The sequence below is a fragment of the Acanthamoeba castellanii genome, assembly GCF_000313135.1.
Source record: "Acanthamoeba castellanii str. Neff unplaced genomic scaffold scf7180000084753, whole genome shotgun sequence".
Classification (NCBI taxonomy): domain Eukaryota; phylum Discosea; order Longamoebia; family Acanthamoebidae; genus Acanthamoeba; species Acanthamoeba castellanii.
Window position 1 is genome coordinate 61,998 of NW_004457538.1, and position 21,937 is coordinate 83,934.

Below are 21,937 nucleotides of genomic sequence, written 5' to 3' on the forward strand. Positions count from 1 at the left end.
TGTGCTTCGTGTGCGGCACCTAACCACGTGTGGACAGGGCTTTGATCTGACCTCGTTGCCAAGCGTTGCCGCGCTCAAGCGCAAATACCGCTTGGACGAGCTGCGCTCACTCACCATCGCTCTCGGCATAACCTCGCCCCTCTTCTTCGCTCGCCACAAGCAGCCCTTCCTCGACCTTCTTTGGCCTCTCATCCACCAGCAGCGGCAGCAACTTCTCGCCCACTCACCAGCACAACCTCTCCCTCCTCCTCTCCCCTCACCTCCTCCGTCGCCCTCCACCTCAACTGCGACGAAACTGATGCACCAGCTCGACCAGCTCATCACCCAGATGCACGACGAGCGCCACAAGCACTACTGTCCACGACAGGCCGTACTCCTGCACCAGCCCCGCAGCTGCACACCACCGCCTCCCAAGCCGGGCACTGCTCGCCGGTCTGGCCGCCGCAAGTGAAGTTTCCTCTTCTCTCTTGTTTCTCTGGTTTCTCGTTCATAAAGTTTGTGGTTTGCTGCCTTCCATACACTTGTCCACCTGCTTGCTTAACGCCTTTTCCTTCTCGCCCACCCAACCCAACCACCCCACCATCATGTGCCACTCCCTACGCCAGCCGCACGAACGCCAGCGCTCACAGCACCTCTCTGGCTTTCTCGTTCCTGACTCTCGCGGTCTAGCTTCTGTGCTGCAACCGCCAGACCCACCTGCAGTGGTCATAGCCGACCTCTGCAGCGAGCGCGAGCTACTCGCCACGCGCCTCAGTGCTGCTTCTGCTCAGCTTCGAATGGCGGAGGACGCTCTCATCCGTTCCATTGCCTCATCAATCCTACACGAAATCAAGCCCATCTACTCCCTCTCGCCCCCCGACCTCCACTTCGCATGCAGCCCCTCCTTCTACGACAACTTCACCAAGGGCTGGGAGAGCTACCAACCTGCCCGCCGCCGTTCTGGATACGAGTCTTATCGTCGCTGTACGTCCCTTTCCCAGTTCCTACGCCTCCTGCCCGGCTGGGATCTCAGCCGTGAGTACTCGGTTAGCGCGGAGGAGGTCCTCACCTTTCACGTCTCTGCTTGCCCATCTCACCCCATCTATGCTATTTACTCTCCCTTGTACGCCTGTATGTCCCTTAGTTTTTATTACGCCCCTCACCCTCTACCTCCCCACTTCATCCCTCGCTTCCGCAAAGGCTCTGTGCGCAAGCGCCTTCTTTTCTACAGCTCCCCCCCTCAACGCCCCAAGCGGCGCCACCAGGCTGCCCTGACTGCAGAATAAACCTTTCTGGCATCCATGTCCGTAGCGCCAGGCGGCCTGTCTTCTGGCCGTCTATCCAATTTTTGTCTACGCTTGTGCGCCTAGCCGCACATGGACTTGGGTTGGGCTGCGGTCACACGAAGTAAAGTGAAGAAGTGGAGTGCCTGTCCAGCGCACCCTCTTATCTTCTCAGCAAAGCAGCAGCGCAATGGACCAGGACAGCTTGCTCCACTTCCCCTCCTACTCCCCGTCGTCGTACACGCCCCTGCCGCCCTTTCCCTGCCCAGCTCCCAGCACCACCAGCAGCGGTCATGGGCACAGGGGCAATCCCGCCCTCGTTGAGGAACTGCGGCAGGCCGTGGCCCTCCAGACAGGCCACCCCGAACCCCCCAGCTCATCTTCTTCCTCTACTCGCGTACCCCCCTCCCCCTCTTTTTTCTTTCTTTTTATTTCTTGGAGGGCTGACTGTGTCTGGGACAGGAGCGGCTGGACTACTTTGGGTTCCCGGCCACCACCGCCACCATCCACTTTGACGAGGTACGCACGCACTGTGAGAGACAGACTCGATGCAGATGGCTGACGGGCGGCACCGGCGCTGCTGAATAGGACAAGCACCGGGTGTGGTACCCGCACGAGAACTACATCCCTGTCAACCTTCACCTTCTCGCCAGCACCCTTCTCGATGCCGTGGTGCGTGGCGTCGATTCTGTGTCGCATCTCGTTCCGTGCCTTGTGTGCACCGCTCGCGCGTGTCGTGTTGTGTGCGGTTGCTCCGATTTTTACGCTCACGCCGACTCACACCAGAGCAAGATCGAGGAGGAGACCGGGGGCCGGGGCCTGCGGCAGAGCTTCGAGGAACTATGCGGGGTGTACCTCTACGTGGTGCAGGCCAAGCACGAAGCCCTCACCCGCGAACTGCAGCTCTACCAGACCCTCTTCAACCCGGCCCTGCGCCAGGTAACACCTCGCCTTCGCCCATCCTGTCGAACATTGACTCAACACACACGCACACACATGTATGACACACCGCACACACATGTATGACGCACACACACACACGCACACGCACGCACACACACGCACACACACACACAGAGCGATAAGCACGCAGCGGGGCAGGGCGGGGTTGAAGACGAGACGAGGCGGCAGCGCATGATCAACAGCTTCATCCACAACTTTGTGCGCACCATGCGCAAGGCCAACTTCAATCCGCTCACCCAGGAGCAGATCAAATTCGCAGCCAACCCCGAACAGGTTCATACGTCGCATTACACGACACACGCACGCGACACGCGACACACACAGCACACGACGCACACACACACACACGACGCACACGGCGCGCCATCGCACACGAGTGTTGATTGGTGGTGGTCTGTGGTGGGACCTCAGATCTTGTTTGGAGTGCCGATGCGCATCGACTGGGACAAGCTGGATTCAAGCTTGCTGGAGGCCTACTTCAACTCGGTCGACGAACCCGACATTCCTCCGCCTCCGCCCTTTGCTCGCAACGTATGCACCGTGTGTGGAGTGGTGGTGGTGGTGGTGTGTGTGTGTGTCGTGCGCGTGCGCGTGTGCGTGCGCCAGGTGGTGACCACGTGTCTGTGTGTCAAGTGTTTGGTGTTCTGGCGCGGAGTGGGCGTACAGAGACGGACCGGTCGCTTCGTGCTGGCCAAGCTCGACCTCCTCATCCAACGCGGGCTCAACATCTTCAAGGCCGCGCTCAGTCCCATCCTCCCCTCGCCCAAGGTACTCACCGCGACGCACGCGCGCACGCGCAGGCGACTCACGCTCGCTACTCGACGGTGACAGATACGGATCAGCGATGGGCTGGCATCGATGGCGCAGGACTACATGAATACCGGGGCGGAGCCTGAGCAGCCCCACACCAGCATCCACCTGCCTCGCTTCATCGACCGCAAGACGCTCCTCACCACCGCCGGTACCCTCTTTGCTCAACCAGGCTGTGCAGCCATCACCAAACCACCACTCATTGCACGCACTCCCCGTCGCCCACCGCACACGACGCGACGCGACGCGACACGCGACACACACGACACGACACGACACGACACGACACGACACGACACGACACGACACGACACGACACGACACGACACGCACAGCGTCGCTGTTCGAGGAGGTGACAGTAGAGGAGCCGACGTACAAGGAAGTGGTGCTTCTGTTCAAGAAAAAGAAGAACAGCAGCAGCGGCAGCAGCGGGGAGGACCAGGCCCACTGCAAGCCCGACGAGAACGCCATCTTCATCCAACGGTCGGTCTTTCTCGTCTGTCCTCTCCTTCCCTCCGCGCCTCGCTGTCATTGACATTGCGTGCGGGCGTGTGTCGTGTGTGTCGTGTGTGTCGTGTGTGTCGTGTGTGTCGTGTGTGTCGTGTGTGTCGTGTGTGTGTCGCGTGTGTGTCGTGTCGTGTTATAGGTTCTACGATATTCCAATGAAGAATTTGCAGGTGGTGTTTCCGCTGCAGCAGGCTGGATGGAACTGGGCCGACATGGTGTCCTTCCTCATGCTCCTCTCCTTCTCCGTCACTCTCGCCTTCAAGGCCTTCTTCACCCTCGCCCATTCCACGTACGTCTCTTCTTGGCGTCGTGTGCGCAAGCGCGAGTGTGAATGCGAGAGCGTGTCGTGTCGTGTCGTGTCGTGTCGTGTCGTGTCGTGTCGTGTCGTGTCGTCGTATGTGTAGTGATGCGTGTCATTGACCACTCAACTGTGCAGGTATATTGACGAGGCGGTGCTGGGTATTCTGGTGCTGCTGTTCCCCCTCTTCGTGCGCTGGGTCAACCGAAAGATCGGCGCACAGCGGTCCCAGTACCAGGTGCACCACCACACACGCACACACGACCGCACACGCACACACCGCACACGCGCGTGCGCTCACGATGCGTGGCGCGTGGGTGCAGGCGAAGAACATGGCGGCGCGTTCGCTGCGGAACAATTCGCTGAACTGCAACAAGAGCGTGCTGTCGTACATCCACGAGGCGGCCATCGAGCAGGAGATCAAGGAGGCCCTGCTCGCCTACTTCGTGATCTGGCAGTGGCGCGACGGCATCCGCAAGGACCAGCTCGACGCCGCCATCGAGCACCTCATCAAAGCCAAGTACGCGCATGATTCACATTCCTTACTCATCGTTCACATCATCACCGCCATGGTTGTCTTCAACTTGAGCTGATTGTGTGTGTGTGTGTGTGTGTCGTGTGTGTCGTGTGTGTGGCCAGCTTTGGGGTGGAGGTGGACTTTGAGGTGGACGACGCGCTCCACAAGCTGCTCGCGTCGTCCCTGGCCTTCACCAAACGCGAGACGGGCAGGGGCGGCGGCGGCGAGGAGCTCTACTTTGCGGTCCCCCCTCACGAGGCCCTCGACGTCGTTCAGAACGAACTGGTCCTCGCCGCCAAGCGACACTTTTCTTGAGTCCTTTGTTATGGAGAGATCTTATTCATTTATATATCAATATGCTGAACATATGCTCAACATATGTTGCTGACAAGTATGTGCGTCTACTGGTTGACGGCCTTGCGGGCGTCGCCCTTGAGCTGGTCGGCCTTGCCCTCGGCCTGCCACTGCTCGTTGCCGAGCACGTTGCCGGCGGCCTCCTTGATGTTGCCCTTGACCTGGTCCTTGGTGCCGATGGCGCGCTGCTCGGCCTTGGTCGCCTCGAGCTCGGCGTTGCCCTTCTCCTTGCGCGCGAGGCCCTCGGCCTCCATCTGCTTGTTGCCGACGGCCCAGCCGACGTTCTCCTTGGCCAGCGCCGAGGGCAATGTCAGTGTAGGCGGAAGTCTTGGAAGGCTCAGCGGACATGTTGTTGGTGGTAGTGGTGGTTGATGGTTGAGTGGTGGGTTGGTTGTTGGTGGTTGAGTGTTGGGTTGAGTGGTGTTAAGTTTTTATAGGGGTACTCTTAGGGGCACAGTAGTGGGCAGACTAAAGGAAAGACCAGAGGAAAGAGGTGGTGGGATCAAGGGTGAGATTAGATTGGTGCACGGAGTTATGATCTCGGAGTTAAAACATTCTCATTTCCTTGGTTTACACCGGAACCGAGGTGAGGGCCAGCTACTGTAGGCACCACCGAGGGCCACGTCAGGGTGTACGGCGTCTGGTTCCTGATGTGCCTTGATAATTTGTCTTTTTCTTTCATAAATAAGAAATCGATGGCAGCCTTTGTGTGATTTTCGTTCGTTGTTTGTGATGACTGAAACAAAAGGAGGTGCGGTGCATACAGGGTAAGATCACAAGGAAGAAGAACGAAAGAGAATAGAGAAGAAGAAGATCAGAGGCGTCCACCAGGCGGATCGCCATCCACCCATGGGTCTAACTGGTGCTTGCTTGCTTACTGGGAGCAATCGGCCTTGAAGCAGGGCTGCGAGGCCATCGTCGCGATGCCGCACATGTTGCCGCTGTTCCGCCCGATCTGCGCATAGCCGGACAGACCCCAAGCTGCGTGTGTCGTGTCGTGTCGTGTTGTAAGCATCGTGTTATGAGTGTCGTGTGTCGTGTGTGTCGTGTCGTGGAGAGCGTACAGGTGCCCCAGGAGTTCTTGATGAGCCAGTAGGGGTTGCCGCTGGCATCGGTGCCCCAGCCGACGACGGTCACGGCGTGGTTCATGCCGGCCGCCGTGCACGACGAGTCGATGAGCGTGCCGCTGCGGTAGTAGGTGAAGGAGCGCGGCGAGGCGTTGATGCCCACCGACACGGGACCGCGCGAGGCCAGCGTCAGCAGACCCGCCTCACTGCCGCTCGTCGCACGACGATAGGCCCTACACGGGGGAAAACAAAGAATGTCAGGAATGCCACACACCGCACACGCACACGCACACACCGCACACGTCGCACACACATGGAAAAGAAGAGCTGAAGGGTGTACTTGATGACGGCGCCGTTGTTGCTGGCCGAGTAGCGGCAGGTGCTGCGGAAGCCGGACCACGGGTAGGACGCCAGGGTGTTGACGCCGCCGCCGTTGTTGAGGATCCACGAGTAGGTGATCTCCATGTTGCCTCCGTTGCATCCCAGGTTGCCCGTTCCCTGCGCACAGTCCACTGTGTACCCACGCCACGTCATCAACATATGCCACGTCAGCATATATCATCCATATATATGCCACGTCAGCAACATAGCCATATGTAGTGACGTACGGAGCATCTGTTCGGAGAGGGAGGTGAGCTGGCCCGCGGCGATCTTGTACATGCCCTCGATGGCGGCGTTGGCCGAAAACGTGTAGCAGGCCCCGCACGAGCCCTGGTTCTTGACCGGCGTCACCGCCCCCGCGTTCCTCCAGTCGTAGCTGGCCGGCAGCTGACGCGCCACACGCTCGAGCTCGGTCTCGTCGTCGACGACAGGCGCAGCGGGCGACGAGGCGTCGGTGAAGGGGTTGGCCGCGGGCGCGAGGCCGGTGTAGACGCGGGCCACCTCGTCGAGGGTCATGTCGGCCAGGTCGTTGAGGCCCACCGTGAACGAGGCGTTGGCGTTGGCGTTGAAGTGTTCGACGTAGGCCGCGTTGTCGCGCCACACGTTGTAGCGGTAGCCGAACTCCTGGGCCGCGTAGCTGCGCCCGTTCTGGCGCGCCCACGCGTTGAACTCGGATCGGGCGGCGTGGGTGTCGGCCAGCAGCGTGTAGCCCCGCTCGTCGAAGCGCGGGCTGATGGCCGATCCCAGGGTCGCCAGGCACAGCACCACGCAGGCCGCCGCCATCAACATCGCCGTCGTCGTCATCTTGTTCATCTTCATCTTCTTGAAGTTGTTGTGGTCGTTGTTTTGGGTTTTTGTAGTGGAGTGGTTGATCGGTCAGTTGTGGAGCAAGGCGCAAGCGAAGGCGGTGGTGGGCTTCGCTGTGACTCTTGCTAACGAGGAGGAGGAGAAGAAGAAGGTGGTTGTGTGGCCGATGAAGAAGAAGAAGAAGAGGAGAGGGCCGTACTTATGAGGAGCGGCGGAGGCGGCGGAGACGTCAACTCGCTCAAAGACCTCTCTCTGGAGAGGCCTCCCCAAACTGCGGGACTCCGCCGACCAAACAGGCCGTGCGCGGGGATCTGTGCGGAGCAACGGCCTATCGAGGCAGCTCCGCCCGCTCTGCCCAAAACACCACACACTCCGCCTGGGCCTTGGAGGTGCGGGGCGTACTTGTGGGCTACCCGCGCGAGCGAGCGAACGCGGTGTGCGGCGACGGCGAACCCGTGAACCCAGACCGCGCCAGCCCCGCATGAGATGCTGGTGGTGGGTGGACCTGCCACGACAGCATGTCAAACCCATGGGCCGGCGCGTCCCCCATTGGATGATTCTACGGAACCACCTGCGGTTAACTGTGGGTTGGCGGGTCTGTCTGTCAGTCTTTCCTCTCTCTTCGCCGGACTGACGCGAATGACGGGTTGGGCGTTGAGGTGGGTTGGGAGGGGTTGCGGACCATTCGTGGGCTTGGGCTTGTGGCTTGGGCCTTTGGGTCAGGCCTGGCGGCAGCTGTGTGGGCTGCGCGGTGGTGGTGTTGACCGATTTTATAGAGACAAAGAGCCAACACTTGGCTGGGAGGTTATGTACATACACCAGCGCACGCACCCAGGGTGTGCGCGGGTAGGCCTCAAGAGGGCGCGGCGTCGTCATAGTCCATGCGCTGCTGCTGGTGGTGGTGGGCGCTTTCGTCCTGTAGCGGAGCCAACCCCTGGCCGTCGATACCGAACCACACCCGGTCGCCCGTACACTCCTACCCGATCGTTGTGATGAGACGTGAGTTGCGTGTGTGCGTGTGTGCGTGTGTGCGTGTGTGCGTGTGTGCGTGTGTGCGTGTGTGCGTGTGTGTTACCTGACGCGAAGACTTGACAAGGGCGGCGTAGTAGAGGGCCGAGATGGTCCCATCGGCTCCTGATTGCATGGACGAGGCCTGGCGGTGGACGTACAGGCGCGTGGCGGAGGTCATGCCCCACGACTCGCCCAAGGCCGGCTTCACCACGTCCCGCGACTCCTCGTCTCCGCCCACCACGTAATTCGTCACCTGACCACGCGTGGCACGCACACGACGACACACGCACACGCACACGACGACACGACACGACGACACACGGTTCAGACAGAGTGCGCAGTGAATGAAGGAGCAGGGTAGCTAGGCATACCAGCACCACGAGGTTGTGCCGTGTCGCCAAAAGCCGCAACGCGCGTGAAATGCCGCTGACGAGCGAGTGACCTGGTACACGACGTTAGCGTAGTGTTATGTGTGTGTGTGTGTGTGTGTGTGTGTGCGTGTGTGCGTGTGCGTGTGCGGGTACCAAGAGAGGCCGAGGAGAGGAGGGGCGCGAGAAGGCTCGCAACGCAATCGACGACCACCAAGCGCAGATTGCGCGCGTAGTCGCCCTCCTGTCGCCATCCCACCAACCAGCGCCACCGATGAGTCAACAAAATAATAATATTAATAAAAATGCGACGTTGTGTGCGTCCTGAGTGCCTATGGCGCCCTACGCACCTGGTGCGGGCTGGCTAGTTCGTCGAGCAGCTGGTGCAGCAGCGTGAGCAGCGACTGGCCGTCGTGTACGCGCCAACACCGCAAGCGCGCCAGCGCACTCATGGCCGTCATCACATCGGCCTGCCCACCGTCGCCGCGTTAGTGTGCGGCGTGTGCGTGTGGCATGGTTCAATTGATTGTTGTCGACTGGGATCGTACGTGGGGCAAAAGGGGGAGCAGGCGCGTGGGGGTGAAGGCGTTGGCCGAGTCCACGAAGGCGACGGTGGCCCTCGGGTCGGCCAGGGCCGACGCGCAGGCCTGCAGGCAGAGCGCGGTCTTGCCCGCGGCCGCCCCGCCCACCACCTCCGTCACCTCGCCCGCCCGCAGGCCGCCCCCGCCCAGCAGCTCGTCCAACCTGCGCGTGTGTAGTGTCGTGTGTCATGGTGTGCCGTGTGCCGTGTGCCGTGTGCCGTGTGCCGTGTGCCGTGTGCCGTGTGCCGTGTGCCGTGTGCCGTGTGCCGTGTGTCGTGTGTCGTGTGTCGTGTGTCGTGTGTCGTGTGTCGTGTGTCGTGTGTCGTGTGTCGTGTGCGGTCGTACGCTGTGAGGCCGACGGAGAGCTCCGGAGGGTGGTGGTGGGCGCGGGCCTGCTGGAGAAGCAGCGTGGCCGGGATCGGGGTGGCGGCGTAGGCCAGCCGCAGCGAACGTTGGAGGGTGCAGACCTCCTCCACCGACATGTGCGCCCTGTGGGCCAACACCAACTCGTCCTGCCCGACCACGTCCTCTACTGCAGCGCCATTGTTTTTTTAAATAAATTAAATTTAAATAAATAAAAAAAGAGGAAATCAATTACAGGCAGAAGGGAGTACCTGTATGAATGCCGGCGCTACGCAACTGTTCTCGCAGGGCCAGCGACAAACCAGCACCAGAGAGGGGCGGCATGAGAGGCAAAATTTGTTTTTAAAAACAATCGAGAATGAAAAGATACAAGGACAGATCGATGTGTTTTGGCGGTTCGAGGAATTGAGCTGGTTTGGTCGAAATAAAAAAATAAAAAAGACCAGAAACCAGAGGCGTTCAGGAAATGCTGGGAAAAAAGCGCGGGAACTGAACCGCACCCTCGTGTCGCTCGATCAAGTCGATAAGCCGATTAGAAGGAGCTCTTGCAGATCAAGCTACTCTACGTTGATTGAAGAAGAGAAATAAGAGGGCACATTACTTCGGATGAAGGAATTCAAGGTGGAGGAGAATCTGGGCGTGCTCACGCTCGAGCAATTTTTTGAGCTCTTCTTCGAGGGCGAGTCCTTCTCGCAACAGTGGCACGAAAGGCGGGGCAACACAGGTGATCCCTAAGTCCCCTCCTCTCGTGATCACAACCACTCGCCCCATTCAATTAATTAATCAATCTACAACTCATTTATTCCTACATTATTGTATTATGGATTAAATATTCTAATTGTGTATTATTATAATTTTTTTTGTATTTCTTCCTCGGGCAGATATTCACTTGGGTCCGTGGACCAAGGCGCCCGATGGCAACCGCAAGCAGCGCCTCATCCGCTTCACGCCGCCGCCCGCCGCCCACCCCATGCTCAAACGCTTCACCAGTACGCCATCACCTCACCGCACCGCACGCGTGTCTTGTTTCCTAATCCCGACCAATTGACACAACACGACACGACACGACACACTACACAGGCAACGCCAAGTTCAAAGAGGTGACGCACTTTCACATCACACCCAACGGGTACGTCGTGTTCGGTGTGTGCGGTGTGCGCGGTGTGCGGTCGAAACTGACACACGACACGACACGACACGCACAGGGAGGCGATTGTGACGGCCGTGACGATGGGCGAGGGCGGGTCGAGCGTGGACCTGGAGACGCGGGTCGAGTGGACCGCGCGGATCGACGAGGCCGACGGCACCCTGCGCTGCACCATCGTCGGCCGGGACGAGTACAAGCGGAAGCTGTTCAAGGAGATGATGGAAAACTTTATGCGCGAGTCGACCGAGGCCGCGGTCGGGCTGTGGGTCGAGCTCGTGCGGCGGCACCTGCACCACCTGGGCTTCACCTCGCCCCTGCCCGCCCACCGCGTGCCCGGCGGCGGCGGCTCGCTCGTGTCGCACCCGTCGTCGTCGTCCGAGCGCGACGAAGCCGAAGACGACGAGGCGGGCGACGAGAGCGACGAGCACGGCGAGCCGACGACGGCGACGGCGATGACGAAGAAGACTTTCGGCACCGGCGGTCGGAGTGCGACGGTCGTGGTTAGGGAGGAGGAAGAGGAGGAGAGCGACGACGATGACGACGACAACGCGCGATTCGTGGACGCTGGCGAGGCGATGCTGCTGGGCGAGGTTCGTTTTGGACAACGGCACACGACACGCGCGGCCGCACACGCACACGCACACGGGCTGATTGGTGGTGGTGGCGTGGGGGCAGCAGCACGGGGTCAGTACGGCGGAGGAGGTGGTGGTGCTGCGAGCGGCGGTCAAGGGCCTCGAGCGGGAGGTGAGCAACATGGAGCGCCAGCTCTCCAAGGCCCTCACCCGCGTCGCCGGTACCTTTTACCTACTATCGCTTCACCGCACACGCGCACCGCACACACTCACCGCACACACACACACCGCACACGTACACGCGGCAGGTTTGCAGCAAACGCTTCAGGAGGTGACGGGAGACAGTGCGGCGTTGTCGCTCTCGCTGCCGTCGCTCCACCAGCGCCTGGCGGCCCTCGAGCACGCCCAGGCGTCGGCGGCGGCTGCGGCGCAATTGGCCGCTGCTTCGCCCGTGCCTTCGCCGGCCGCCACCAACGGCGCCCTTCCGCCCACGCCCGACGAGCTCGAACAGGCCGTCAGAGACAGTACGTCGTCCCGCCACCGCACACATCGCACACACCGCACACCGCACACTGCACACACACCGCACACCGCACACGCTGATGTCGTGTTGTGTGGTGACCACCAGTTGAAATTGAGAGGCGGGTGTCGCGGAGGAACGGCCGCAAGCAGCGAGCGTCGCTCCATCGCGGCACCTCCGCCGCCGACGGCGACCTCGTCTTCACTCCTCCCTCCTCCTCTTCATCATCATCATCTTCGTCTTCATCCACACCACTCGGGCCACCACCCGCCGTCGCGACGACGGGCGTCGCCGGCACACAGCTGACGCCATCAGCCGTCGGCAGCAGCTCGACGCCGGCGTCGGCCAAGAAGAAGAAGGACCCGCGGCGGAAGTTAATGTGGGCCGGGGTGGCGACGCTGGTGGTGCTGTCCATCTCGCTGGCGCTGCCGCTGCTCGCCCCGCGGTCGGCCCTGCTCGACCGGCTCCTGCGGCCGCTCCGCAGCTTCACCGCCCTCTGGCCCGTCTCCCTCTCCTTCTCCCGCCTCGAGGCCGCCAGCCCCAACAAGTAACCAAATCTATCAAAAAATAACAACGTTTCTAGAAACTTCGCCCCCGGTCCGTACTCTGGCCCTTCACTTCTCTCCGAAACCCGCCCAGTTGTGGCGCCCTCCTCACCTTTGCTCATCATGATGTTGATAGGTTTGAGTATTTAGAATAGGTTGCCTTGCGATTGCATTCATACGCAGACACACACGGCAACCAATCATCAAGCGCGGACGACCCCTGACGCTCCCCAACCGCTGACGCTCGTACCACACTCCACTCCAGTGTTTTTGAACTGTCGAACATCCACTAACGCGACTATCGACGCTCAGATGTTGTTCGGTGGGTCTCCGGAAGAGCACTTTGAGGAAGACGACGTCGGCTGGAGATGCAAGGTACTGGCTTCAAGGATGGCACCAAGTACTCTGTTCCTTGTTTAACTGCACAGAAACTGCTAAAGGTAAGCTTGACGTTAAAGGTTCCAGGTGTTTGGGGGGGATGGACTTCAACCTTGGCCCTAACACCTCATATGGCGCGCTCTGGGAAGCATCCCGCCGGAGAGGAGATAGGAGAACATCAGGGAGAGATCATTCCCTTTCGCACCTTGATGGCGTGGGAGAAGCGTGGAGGATGGCCCTCTTCCGTCTTCATCTCTTCACCGGTACGACTTCTCTTCCGAGCAAGGCTGGAATGGATGCTTACTTCTCTACGCATTATCCGCAGGTGGTCTTTGTACCGCATCTGAAGAGGCAGGATTTCGCACGCTCTGTTGCCTGGAGCCTCGCGTGGGAGCCACAGCCGGAGCCGCAGGTAGTGCCTGGTCATCAAGTAGCGGCCATGGAAAAGCTCATTCAGCAGCAGCAGGAGCTCATCCAGAAGCAGAGCAGACAGGTCGAACAGCTCCAGCAGCTCCAGCATGCTCCACCGCAATGACCTCGTACTTGTTTCTTCTTCTCGACGTCGTTTAATGTCTCACACCAAAAGGGGGGAATAAATAAAAAGAAAAACAGGAAAGGCGCGCCAGCCGTGTGCTATGTGCGGATGAGGCGGATGGGGAAGTTCTCTGTCACCAGGTGGCCGTCCTCGAACAGCACCACCAAGTTCACCTGTGGCGTGTGCCGTGTCGTGTCGTGCGCGTGCGGTTGGTGAGATCGTGTGGTGTAAATCGATTTCGTTGGTCCACGCATGGTGGTCATAGGGTACCTCGAATTCTATTTTGAAGGTGCGGGCGGCGGTGGAGGGGCAGGTGAAGAGGCGCGGGAAGATCATGAAGATGGGGATCACCAACTGTCGGCACACGTCCCCCTCCGCGATCTGAATGTTCTGAATCTCCGTCGCTGCACCACCGCACGACACGACCAACGACACGACGTGAGCCTCGCGTGTGTGCGGTCGAGCGTGTGCCGTGTGCGGTGATTGTGCGTGCGGTGAATGCGTGTGCGGTGAGCGCGTACCCTCCTTGGCGAAACCGTCGGCGCAGCCGCAGGTCTCCACCCTGACGAGCTGGACCTCGACCGACTTGATGATGGCGTCGGCCTCCTCGATGATGAGCTCCCCCGTGAATGGCCGCGTGATCGCGCACGTCGCCGTCGTCAGCTTGCCCGTGATCTTAAAATTGGGTATGCGATTCACCGACGTCTGGCCGTGTGTGCGGTCGTGCGTGTGCGGTCGTGTGCGTGTTAACAAACAGACATAAAAAAAAGATACAATTGGGTGGCGAGGGGGCACCTTTTTGACGTTTTCGATGGATTGCGGGGTGATGCTGAACGGCACCTCCTGGTCCTTGGGATAGTCCTTCGAGCTCTGCACGACGACGAACACTATGAGCACGCACACACGACACGACACGACACACATGACACGACACGCGCGACATGACACGCACGACGCGAGCGCGAGGGGTCAAACCTTGACTTCAACGATGAATTCGAGGGTCTTTTCGAGGGTCTTGGCCATGAAGCCGCGCACGCAGGTGGCGCGGAGCTGGTACTGGATGTTGACGAACACGCCGTGGTAGGTCTCGTAGAGCTTCTGCCCGGCGAGCGGCTCCAGCTTGAACTCGAACGGAATCTCGGTCGTGCCGTCGGGCAGCTTGCCCGGCTTCGCCACCTCCACCGGCACGTACAGCATCTACACCGCGCGTGTCGTGTCGTGTCGTGCGGTGTGTGTTGTGTGTGTGTGTGTGTGTGTGGTGTTAGGAAAAGACACGCACGCGACCGCACACACCGCACACGCACTTGGATGGGCTTGAGGGAGTTGTAGAAGGCTTCGAAGAGGCCGACGCTCTTGGCGCTGAGCTGGAGGGTGGTGTTGCCCTCCATCACCAGCTGGATGCCCTGGTGCGACAGCGAGCCCTTGCTCTCGATCACGATCGCGCCGCTCACCACCTCCTGCACTCGCAAAAATATCAGATGAGATGATCGGTAAAATTGGAAAAGAAAAGAAAAGAAGCTCTCAAGTAATAAATCAGTGGCACTCCATCAACGTAAATCGTAATCTTCAATAAAATAAAAATAAAATAAATAAATTGTAAAGATGAATGGGGGACAAAATCTGAATGAAGAGGCACGTACTCCGGGGTGATAGACCCTGTCCATCCGCTTGAGCTTAATGTCCAACGAAGCCATTTACACTCTCGATTGTGTGACCTCGCCCCCTCGCTTGCCAATGTCGTGAACTGTTTCTCTTTTGTTTTTTAATCTATTTTATCGCCGCAATTTTAAGGTGGCGGGCTTCTTCCTTCCCTTCTTCCGCGCCCCTGTCGCCATTCGCTGTTCCTTTGCATGGAAACACAGAAGTGCACCACCCCAACTCTGTTCCTTGAACACTGCCACAGCCCCCCCCCCAAATAGAAACTTCACAATCTCACCTTTCACTTCACTCTCCTTTGAACAGCCATTGCCCCTGATGACACAACAGCCAGAGCACCAACAACAGGCCTTGGGGGAGGCCTTTGAGTTGCGGCTGGCCGTGGGTCGACCTACGATGCTGCTGCGTTGGAGCGACACGTACGCGTGGACCCTGACCGTCAGGCCTTCGGACACGCTGGGCCAGGTGGTCGACGCCCTGCAGCATCAGGGGCGGCCCACGCCAGACCGCCTCGCCGACGTGCGGGTGGCGCCCTCCGCCGACACCACCCTCATGTGGTCGCACACGGGCCTGCCCCACCCGCGCCGGGACGCCACGCTGGCCGAGAACGGCATCACCTCCGCCTGCGTCCTCCGCTGGGTCCAGGTCGCCGAAGACTGATTGGGCCACCAAAGTTAAAAGGCAAGACAAGCTCAACAATTCGTTGTAAATGGAGTGTGTTGATGATGTCAACTGGCAACCAACAATAAGAAGAGACTTATTATTATTTGTTGGTGTGGTTGTGTGTGTGAGTCCTCACACCACCCTGTCCGCGTCTTTCCCCCGGCCTTCTTCTTCGTTGTTCTTTCTGCGACTCACTTGAGTCTCTCCTTGCCCTTGTCCTGCTTGGGCGTCGTCGCGCCGCCGCCACCGTTGGAGCCGACCGACAGGATCTCCTCGGGTGGTGGTGGCGTGAAGGAGAGGTCGACCACGTTCCTGTAGTCCGCCACGATCGTCCTGATCAACTGACGGAAGAACGGCACCTGCAAACAGCGACGCGACGCGAAAACAAACCCTCAGCCTCAGCCTCAGTGCGCCGGAATTGCGCGTGTGCCGTGTCGTGTGTGTGTGTGTGTGTGTGTGTGTGTGTGTGCGTGGCATGTGTTGTGTGTTGCGTGTGCCGAGTGGTGGTGGTGGTCTAAGGACAGAATTCTACCTCGCGCGGGTTCTCGAGGTAGGCGTCGTAGGAATCAAGGTCGTCTTGCAGGGTGAGCTTCAGGGTCTCGTAGTTGGTACGGATCAATTCCATCACCTGCAGTGAACGAGAACTCCAGTTACAACAGAGTGCAAACCACCGCACGCGCGCACGCACGCACGCACACGACGCGACGCGACACGACCAACGACACGACACGCAGATGCATGGCACAGCGAGAGTGGAGAGACGTCACCTGAGCGGGTGTCGAGATGAAGTTCTGAGCGTTGGCGGCCTCCCACTGATCGATTTTGGAGGTGAAGTGGCGAATGATAGTGTTCATGTTCTCCAGATTCTGCGCCGTGCCCGCGCGGTCGTACCGATCCACTGCAAACCAGAAAGACGAGGTATTAGCACCAACGCCGCGTGCGTGCGGCGGTGTGTGCGGTGGTGAGTGTGCGGTGGTGTGCGACGACGAACCGTAGTAGTAGAAGGTTTCGATGGCCTTGGCGTCTCGAATGAGTTCGTAGTAGAGGTCGTCGTAGTCCGAGGGTTGGGGCAGGAAGAGGTCTCCGTAGGTGATGAACAAATTAAATACAGTCGTGATCTGCACCAGACCACAACCCGCCGTCAATAAAAACAATAAATAAATAAATGAAATATAATAACTGAATTGTGCAAAAAATGATTGAATTATAAAATACCTCAGCTGCCAGGACGAGCGTTTCGGGCTTTTCGAAGTACTCGGGCGTGGAGATGAACCGCATGAGCTGGAACATGGTGGCCCACAGCTCCTTCCACCGGTAGTTGAACCGCAACTGCGCATAGAGTCGAGGATTAACAATTTACAAAGTTGGAGAAAAGTGTGTGGCTTCGAGTAGATGATGTACCTCTTTCTTCTTCTCGTAGCACAGGATCCGTCGGATCGTTTCCAAACATTTACTGTAGTACGTGTCGTGTCGTGTCGTGCGTGTCGTGCGGTGGCGGTGGTGAGTGATGAATCACGGGAGATGAGCAAGGGTTGTGGGCACGCACCAGTACAGATCGCTGGGCAGCTTCTTCTTGAGGTTTTGGCGCATGAAGAGCAGGAGCACGTCCAAAATGGTGGCCAGCACCGGTCGCTCCTTGAGCGACTCTGGCGTGGCCTTCTTCTGCTGTTGCATTGCATGGCATTGCGCGATATCGTGCGGCGTTAACGAAGGCGAGGTGCACGAGCACGTGGAATGCGCGCGGAATGTAAAGCGAGAAAGGAGGAGGTTGTTCTATACCTGATAGTAGGGGATGACGCACAGGAGCTGATCGCTGTGGAACATCTCGTTCACCGTGTCGTCCTCAAAGAGACAGCAGAGCGTGATCAGCGACAGTTTCGCGTAGTACATCGATCGCAAGTCCTGGAAACATATATAAAAAACACTGTCAGACGACAACAACACTTGTTGGCACACACCACGACGCGGACCTTCATGTCTTGGAATATGTAGGAACAGAAGATGATGAACTGCTTCAGCGTGAGAGGAAGCGAGGGGACGTCCTCGGCCGGAGGCTTCGCGCCCGCCGCCGTCGCAATCGCTGGCGTATCTTTCTTTTCTCCCTTTGCTGCGCTCTGTTTGGCTGTGATTTTCGGTGTGGTTTTTTTAACGCTTTTAGCCATTTTAAAATGCCAATAATAAGTACTAATAAATGTAAGAATAATGAGCGGCTACGAGACGACAGAGAGCAGCGAGCCAGCGACGTACCGGCATTGGCGAGCAGGCTGCCCACAAAGGCCTGTCGGTTGAGGTAGACGAGCTCGTAGAAGGCCAGCAGCACGGCGCCTGTGGAGTTGGGACTGCCGCTGTAGGCGCCGTTGGCGGGCTTGGTGGCGAGGAAGTCGGCGATGTAGCCCAGCCAGCCGGGTGCTCGTACGCCCATCGCCGAGGCGTAGTGCGCGTTGCATTCCTCGCATACCGACGCAATGACGTCGTCGAACGCCTGCAGGCGCGATTAAATAAAAAGCACGTTACAACCTCGATGAGCCCTGTGTGCGTACCTCGAATGCCTTCTTGTCTTTCAGCTCACCGAGTAATCGCATGTAGGGATTCTTTGATTCATACTTTCTATAGTTCGCGAATGGGGCGAAGTTAAGTCCACGTACGTACTACGACGTGCGGTGGTGGATGAAAGACACGGTACGGTACCGGTAGTTGACGAGGGTGACGAGAAGGAAGACGGCGTTGAAGGAGTAGTAGCCCATGCGCTCACTGACGAGGAGCTGGACCAGGGAGTCGAACACGGTCTCGTAGTTGATCATGAAGTACTCGATGAGCGTGTTCTGGTGGATGTTGGTGGCTGCGGTGGCGATCGACAGCAGCAGATTGAGCGCCAGCGTGCGCAGCGCCTGGTGTGTGTTCTCCTCGGCCATCAGCTCGCACACGGTCTGGATCAAGTCCTGCAAACACGTGTGAACCCAATTCGTCATCAGCGCCTCCGGCGTGAAACGTGCGGCAGTGCGCGTGCAGCGATGACGTTGGTATATACCCCAAAGATCTCGTCGGCCTTGTCCACACCGGTCAGCAGGTTGATGATGTCGAACCCGAAGTTTGTGAACTTTTTCTCGAAGAGGCCGCGAAGCAGGATTTGAAGCGTCTGTCACCAGAGAGTGGTAAGGACCAAGCGTCGTCATGACCAGGCTGCACCACCACAGCGGCAGCCGATTGAAGAGAGACCGAACGGAGCGAGCTCTATGATGAGGAGTGAGGTGTTTACCTGAAGAGCATGGAGGACTCTGATCTTCGTGCCATCGTGCAGCATGCGCACACAGTTCTCGAATATGAGGGAGACATTGGCCTGGTGCGTAGAAGAAGAACAACAAGAAGAAAGATGAGCGTTGGCGGGCAGGGTCGATGGACGGGAGCGGGCGTCTTAGAGACGTACCTTGAGCACGAGCAGCTGATCTTCTGTGGTGTCCTTCACGCAGGTCTCGAGGAAGACGGCGTTCACCTTCAACAGGAGCAGCTCTTCCCAGAAGTGTGGATTATCGCGCGATGGGTTTTGTCCCTGGCGACGCAAGCGCGTGAGCATGTTGGGCGCACTACAAAAGATACATCGTGGAAAGATGAACTCGAGATTTTTGTAGAATCGAGTAGCGAGAGGGCAATCTCACCTGGAAAAATGCTTCGTATATATCGACGAATTTCTCTTTGAGGGGCAGCCTCGAAGCTGATCCTGCCCTCCGCTCATCGTTATTCCGTCGATGTAGCGTAAATGTGCCTGATCCGGACTGCAGCATGGGACTACCGAGAGCCGTTCCTCCTCCCCCTCCCCCTCGCACGGGCGTGGTTTGTGTGCTGGAAGACAGCCCTCCCCCTCGGGTCGGCGTGCTGCCACTCGCTTGCATTTTGATTTCCACGTTTCTTTTATTATGAATAAAAAATCCATAATTTGTGGTGCTGACGTGGCGTGTATTTTTCCTTATTTTCGTTTTGGATTTTTTTAGGCTTCGCCGGAAGGGCACAATAGCGCGCTGCTGTGAGGCTGCGGTGTGCACTCTCAGAGAGCACCGATGGATACACATCATCTATCAATCTATTAACAGCGCTTGGCACTGCCAGACACGCACACACCACTAATAAAACAAACACAAAAGATGAAGGTAACCCTTGGCTTCACCCTCTTCTTCTGGTGGTGGGGATGATGATGATGATGATGCTCACTGGTCGCTCGTCTCTCACCGAAGCCGCGGCAGTGATGTCAGCAATGCAGGAGCCAACTTTACCCGGGACACCACCAACACCACCGACGGTGAGGGCGGCAGCGCCTCCTCCATCCTGGGCCGCTCCGCCAGCTACCAACGTCGGCCTGACCGTCGTCACCGGCGACATCGGCGTCTACGCCGGCGATCAGGTGACCGGGTTCAACCCGCCCGGCGTCTTCACGGGCGCCCTCCACGCCGGCGACACCTACGCGCAGCGGGCCCAGCTCGACCTCCTCGACGCCTACAACCTGCTGGCCGGCCTTCCCTGCAACGTCGAGCTCACCGACACCAACCTCGGCGGCCTCGTGCTCGCCCCCGGCGTCTACCGCTTCGCCAGCTCTGCCGCGCTGAGCAACGTAGCGCTCACCCTCGAGGGCACACCGACTTTGGCCTGAGCCCCAGCGACGCCTGGGTCTTCCAGGTGGGGTCGTCGCTCATCACCGACCCGCTGGCTTCGGTCATTCTCACCCGCGGAGCCCGCAGCAGCAACGTCTTCTGGCAGGTGGGCAGCTCGGCCACGCTGGACCACGACACCGCGTTCGTCGGGTCGTTGCTGGCCTACGCCTCGGTCTCGGCCAACGACGCCGCCTCGCTCGACGGGCGCGCCCTGGCCTTGAACGGCGCCGTCACCTTGATCAACAACGCCTTCACCGTCCCCTCCTCTGGCAACTCTTCTTCCAACTGCACCGCAACCGCTACGCCGAGCTGTCGTCCCACCAACTCACCCAACTGCACCCCATATTTGTGAATTACGCATTGATGTAGACACACGCACCCGCTCGCATCACTCGTGCACAACTCAAAGAAATGGTTGAAAAAGAAACGTTCAAGTGTCGATCCGTTCCGGCCGTTGTGCATTGGATGGCCCTCCTTAGAGCAGCTGAACCGCGAAGTTGATGATCTCGATGCCGCACTGCACCGCACCAAAACCGGAAGCGTACGTGAGTCACCGTGCATGTGCGTGCGCGACATATGGCGATGGGCAGAGTACGTACCGCGTCGACGCCCCTCTCGATACGGAAGTAGCCTTCCTCGCCCCAATCCGGACCCCAGCTGCAGCAGGATTCGCATGGTGGTCAGCGCACGACACCACACGACACACAACACACGACACACGACACACGACACACGACACACGACACACACCCAACGACAACTCGAGGCGAGCGCATGGCTTACCTGTTGGTGCAGATCCAGTAGGGGACGCTGCTCTCGATGCCCCAGCCGATGATCGACACCACGTGGTCGAGCGAGGGCTTGACACCGGAGCACTTCAGAATGCCTGCACAACAGGTCGTGAGCAAAAGGAAAAGAGAAGAGAAGAGAAGAGAAGAGAAGAGAAGAGAAGAGCGCAGCGCTGGCGCAGATCGCCGTCAACTTACCGCCCATGTAGGTCTCGAGCGGGATGGCGTTGATGTAGGCCAGCACGGGACCCACCTGGAATGCACAAGGCAACCGGGTTCAGTCGGAAGGGCACTCAATTTGGCTTGATTTTGTATGCCGGGCGGTGTCGCGTACGGTGGAGATGGTGTGCTGGATGGCGGCGACCTCCTTCACAGATAGGAACTGGGCACGGATGGGCTTGACCGGGCTGCCGTCAACACACTTGGCCGGGCAGCTCTTGATCGGACTTTGTTTTTGCACGACACACACGACACACACGACATCCGAGAGTCAGTGGTTGGTCCAGGAGAGAAGAGTTGAACAGTGTGTGGAGGGGAGCGTCACCCCCTCGGCAGGCAGGTGGCGTTGACGGAGCCGTTGTTCTTGAGCCAGCCGAAGATGTTGGACATGCTCGCGCCGCCGCAGCTGCCGCACGACGTGCAGCACGCGTCGACGTAGGCGCTCGACAAGTCCAAGGGCTTGCCCGTCTGCGTGCGGGCACCGACGGCGTCAGAAAAAACGAAAAGCGACAGGACCCAAAGAAAGAAAGCGACAGCCCCCCCCCCGGGGGGGAGCGCGTACAGCAATGCAGCTCGCGACGCTCATGTCGTAGAGACCCTCAATCAGACCGGCGTCATCACTTGAAAGAAAGTGTAGTCGCCAGTTAGATGGACAAAAAACAATAAATAAATAAATAAATAGATGAAGGGGTACCAGGAGCCGGCTTCGCGAACGGGCGGGATGCACTGGGGGTGGGCCTGGCGCAGGTCGAAGTGAGTCGGCGCAGCTCCGGGGAGCGGCAGCAACGGCGCCGCAGCGCCAAGCGAGACGGCCAAAGTCAAAGCGCAGAAGAAGAGGAGCACCGCAGCCTTCATCTTTCTTGGGGTGTGTTGCGTGGTGCAGATAACAAAAGCGCAATAAAATGGAGTACTAAATAAAACGATAAGTGCCATTGGTCGCCCAGCGTCGTTTGCGCGTGAAAGGCGAGCGAGGATCACAGATTGT

General features: G+C 58.9%; 10 protein-coding genes across 10 annotated transcripts; 4 read left to right on the forward strand and 6 right to left on the reverse strand.

Annotated features, from left to right (window-relative positions):
• Nucleotides 1–1,452: 1,452 nt before the first annotated feature.
• ACA1_198250 (uncharacterized protein) lies at nucleotides 1,453–4,672 on the forward strand (the record flags this gene model as incomplete). The annotated part of the gene is made up of 13 exons (XM_004341649.1): nucleotides 1,453–1,659; nucleotides 1,725–1,781; nucleotides 1,851–1,934; nucleotides 2,091–2,201; nucleotides 2,340–2,498; nucleotides 2,637–2,756; nucleotides 2,892–2,993; nucleotides 3,057–3,186; nucleotides 3,371–3,518; nucleotides 3,682–3,831; nucleotides 3,979–4,078; nucleotides 4,164–4,360; nucleotides 4,480–4,672. The coding sequence occupies 13 exons, from the start codon at nucleotides 1,453–1,455 to the stop codon at nucleotides 4,670–4,672; spliced, it is 1,758 nt and encodes a 585-aa protein (XP_004341697.1).
• An 86-nt stretch (nucleotides 4,673–4,758) lies between these two features.
• ACA1_198260 (CsbD family protein) lies at nucleotides 4,759–4,965 on the reverse strand (the record flags this gene model as incomplete). The annotated part of the gene is made up of 1 exon (XM_004341650.1): nucleotides 4,759–4,965. The coding sequence occupies one exon, from the start codon at nucleotides 4,963–4,965 to the stop codon at nucleotides 4,759–4,761; it is 207 nt and encodes a 68-aa protein (XP_004341698.1).
• Nucleotides 4,966–5,585: 620 nt separating this feature from the next.
• Nucleotides 5,586–6,978, reverse strand: ACA1_198270 (papain family cysteine protease subfamily protein; the record flags this gene model as incomplete). Its single annotated transcript, XM_004341651.1, has 4 exons — nucleotides 5,586–5,692; nucleotides 5,776–6,011; nucleotides 6,119–6,290; nucleotides 6,387–6,978. The coding sequence occupies 4 exons, from the start codon at nucleotides 6,976–6,978 to the stop codon at nucleotides 5,586–5,588; spliced, it is 1,107 nt and encodes a 368-aa protein (XP_004341699.1).
• An 841-nt stretch (nucleotides 6,979–7,819) lies between these two features.
• On the reverse strand, nucleotides 7,820–9,408 carry ACA1_198280 (uncharacterized protein; the record flags this gene model as incomplete). Its single annotated transcript, XM_004341652.1, has 7 exons — nucleotides 7,820–7,942; nucleotides 8,042–8,230; nucleotides 8,349–8,419; nucleotides 8,502–8,589; nucleotides 8,696–8,815; nucleotides 8,894–9,089; nucleotides 9,272–9,408. The coding sequence occupies 7 exons, from the start codon at nucleotides 9,406–9,408 to the stop codon at nucleotides 7,820–7,822; spliced, it is 924 nt and encodes a 307-aa protein (XP_004341700.1).
• Nucleotides 9,409–9,895: 487 nt separating this feature from the next.
• Nucleotides 9,896–12,079, forward strand: ACA1_198290 (uncharacterized protein; the record flags this gene model as incomplete). Its single annotated transcript, XM_004341653.1, has 7 exons — nucleotides 9,896–10,013; nucleotides 10,171–10,278; nucleotides 10,370–10,418; nucleotides 10,495–11,026; nucleotides 11,112–11,229; nucleotides 11,317–11,532; nucleotides 11,637–12,079. 7 exons carry the CDS (start codon nucleotides 9,896–9,898, stop codon nucleotides 12,077–12,079), a joined length of 1,584 nt encoding a protein of 527 aa, XP_004341701.1.
• Nucleotides 12,080–13,084: 1,005 nt separating this feature from the next.
• Nucleotides 13,085–14,680, reverse strand: ACA1_198300 (uncharacterized protein; the record flags this gene model as incomplete). The annotated part of the gene is made up of 7 exons (XM_004341654.1): nucleotides 13,085–13,159; nucleotides 13,257–13,390; nucleotides 13,508–13,691; nucleotides 13,782–13,856; nucleotides 13,962–14,183; nucleotides 14,291–14,443; nucleotides 14,627–14,680. 7 exons carry the CDS (start codon nucleotides 14,678–14,680, stop codon nucleotides 13,085–13,087), a joined length of 897 nt encoding a protein of 298 aa, XP_004341702.1.
• Nucleotides 14,681–15,038: 358 nt separating this feature from the next.
• Nucleotides 15,039–15,302, forward strand: ACA1_198310 (uncharacterized protein; the record flags this gene model as incomplete). The annotated part of the gene is made up of 2 exons (XM_004341655.1): nucleotides 15,039–15,061; nucleotides 15,086–15,302. The coding sequence occupies 2 exons, from the start codon at nucleotides 15,039–15,041 to the stop codon at nucleotides 15,300–15,302; spliced, it is 240 nt and encodes a 79-aa protein (XP_004341703.1).
• Nucleotides 15,303–15,496: 194 nt separating this feature from the next.
• Nucleotides 15,497–18,876, reverse strand: ACA1_198320 (uncharacterized protein; the record flags this gene model as incomplete). The annotated part of the gene is made up of 15 exons (XM_004341656.1): nucleotides 15,497–15,664; nucleotides 15,838–15,933; nucleotides 16,073–16,203; nucleotides 16,297–16,423; nucleotides 16,521–16,634; nucleotides 16,707–16,758; nucleotides 16,852–16,970; nucleotides 17,085–17,207; nucleotides 17,276–17,412; nucleotides 17,553–17,787; nucleotides 17,846–17,912; nucleotides 17,994–18,244; nucleotides 18,334–18,441; nucleotides 18,562–18,642; nucleotides 18,730–18,876. The coding sequence occupies 15 exons, from the start codon at nucleotides 18,874–18,876 to the stop codon at nucleotides 15,497–15,499; spliced, it is 1,956 nt and encodes a 651-aa protein (XP_004341704.1).
• A 666-nt stretch (nucleotides 18,877–19,542) lies between these two features.
• Nucleotides 19,543–20,297, forward strand: ACA1_198330 (Iglike, group 2, putative; the record flags this gene model as incomplete). The annotated part of the gene is made up of 2 exons (XM_004341657.1): nucleotides 19,543–19,905; nucleotides 19,971–20,297. The coding sequence occupies 2 exons, from the start codon at nucleotides 19,543–19,545 to the stop codon at nucleotides 20,295–20,297; spliced, it is 690 nt and encodes a 229-aa protein (XP_004341705.1).
• Nucleotides 20,298–20,420: 123 nt separating this feature from the next.
• Nucleotides 20,421–21,807, reverse strand: ACA1_198340 (papain family cysteine protease subfamily protein; the record flags this gene model as incomplete). The annotated part of the gene is made up of 8 exons (XM_004341658.1): nucleotides 20,421–20,462; nucleotides 20,545–20,602; nucleotides 20,729–20,831; nucleotides 20,932–20,986; nucleotides 21,068–21,179; nucleotides 21,278–21,420; nucleotides 21,515–21,572; nucleotides 21,647–21,807. The coding sequence occupies 8 exons, from the start codon at nucleotides 21,805–21,807 to the stop codon at nucleotides 20,421–20,423; spliced, it is 732 nt and encodes a 243-aa protein (XP_004341706.1).
• Between the last annotated feature and the right edge of the window lie 130 nt (nucleotides 21,808–21,937).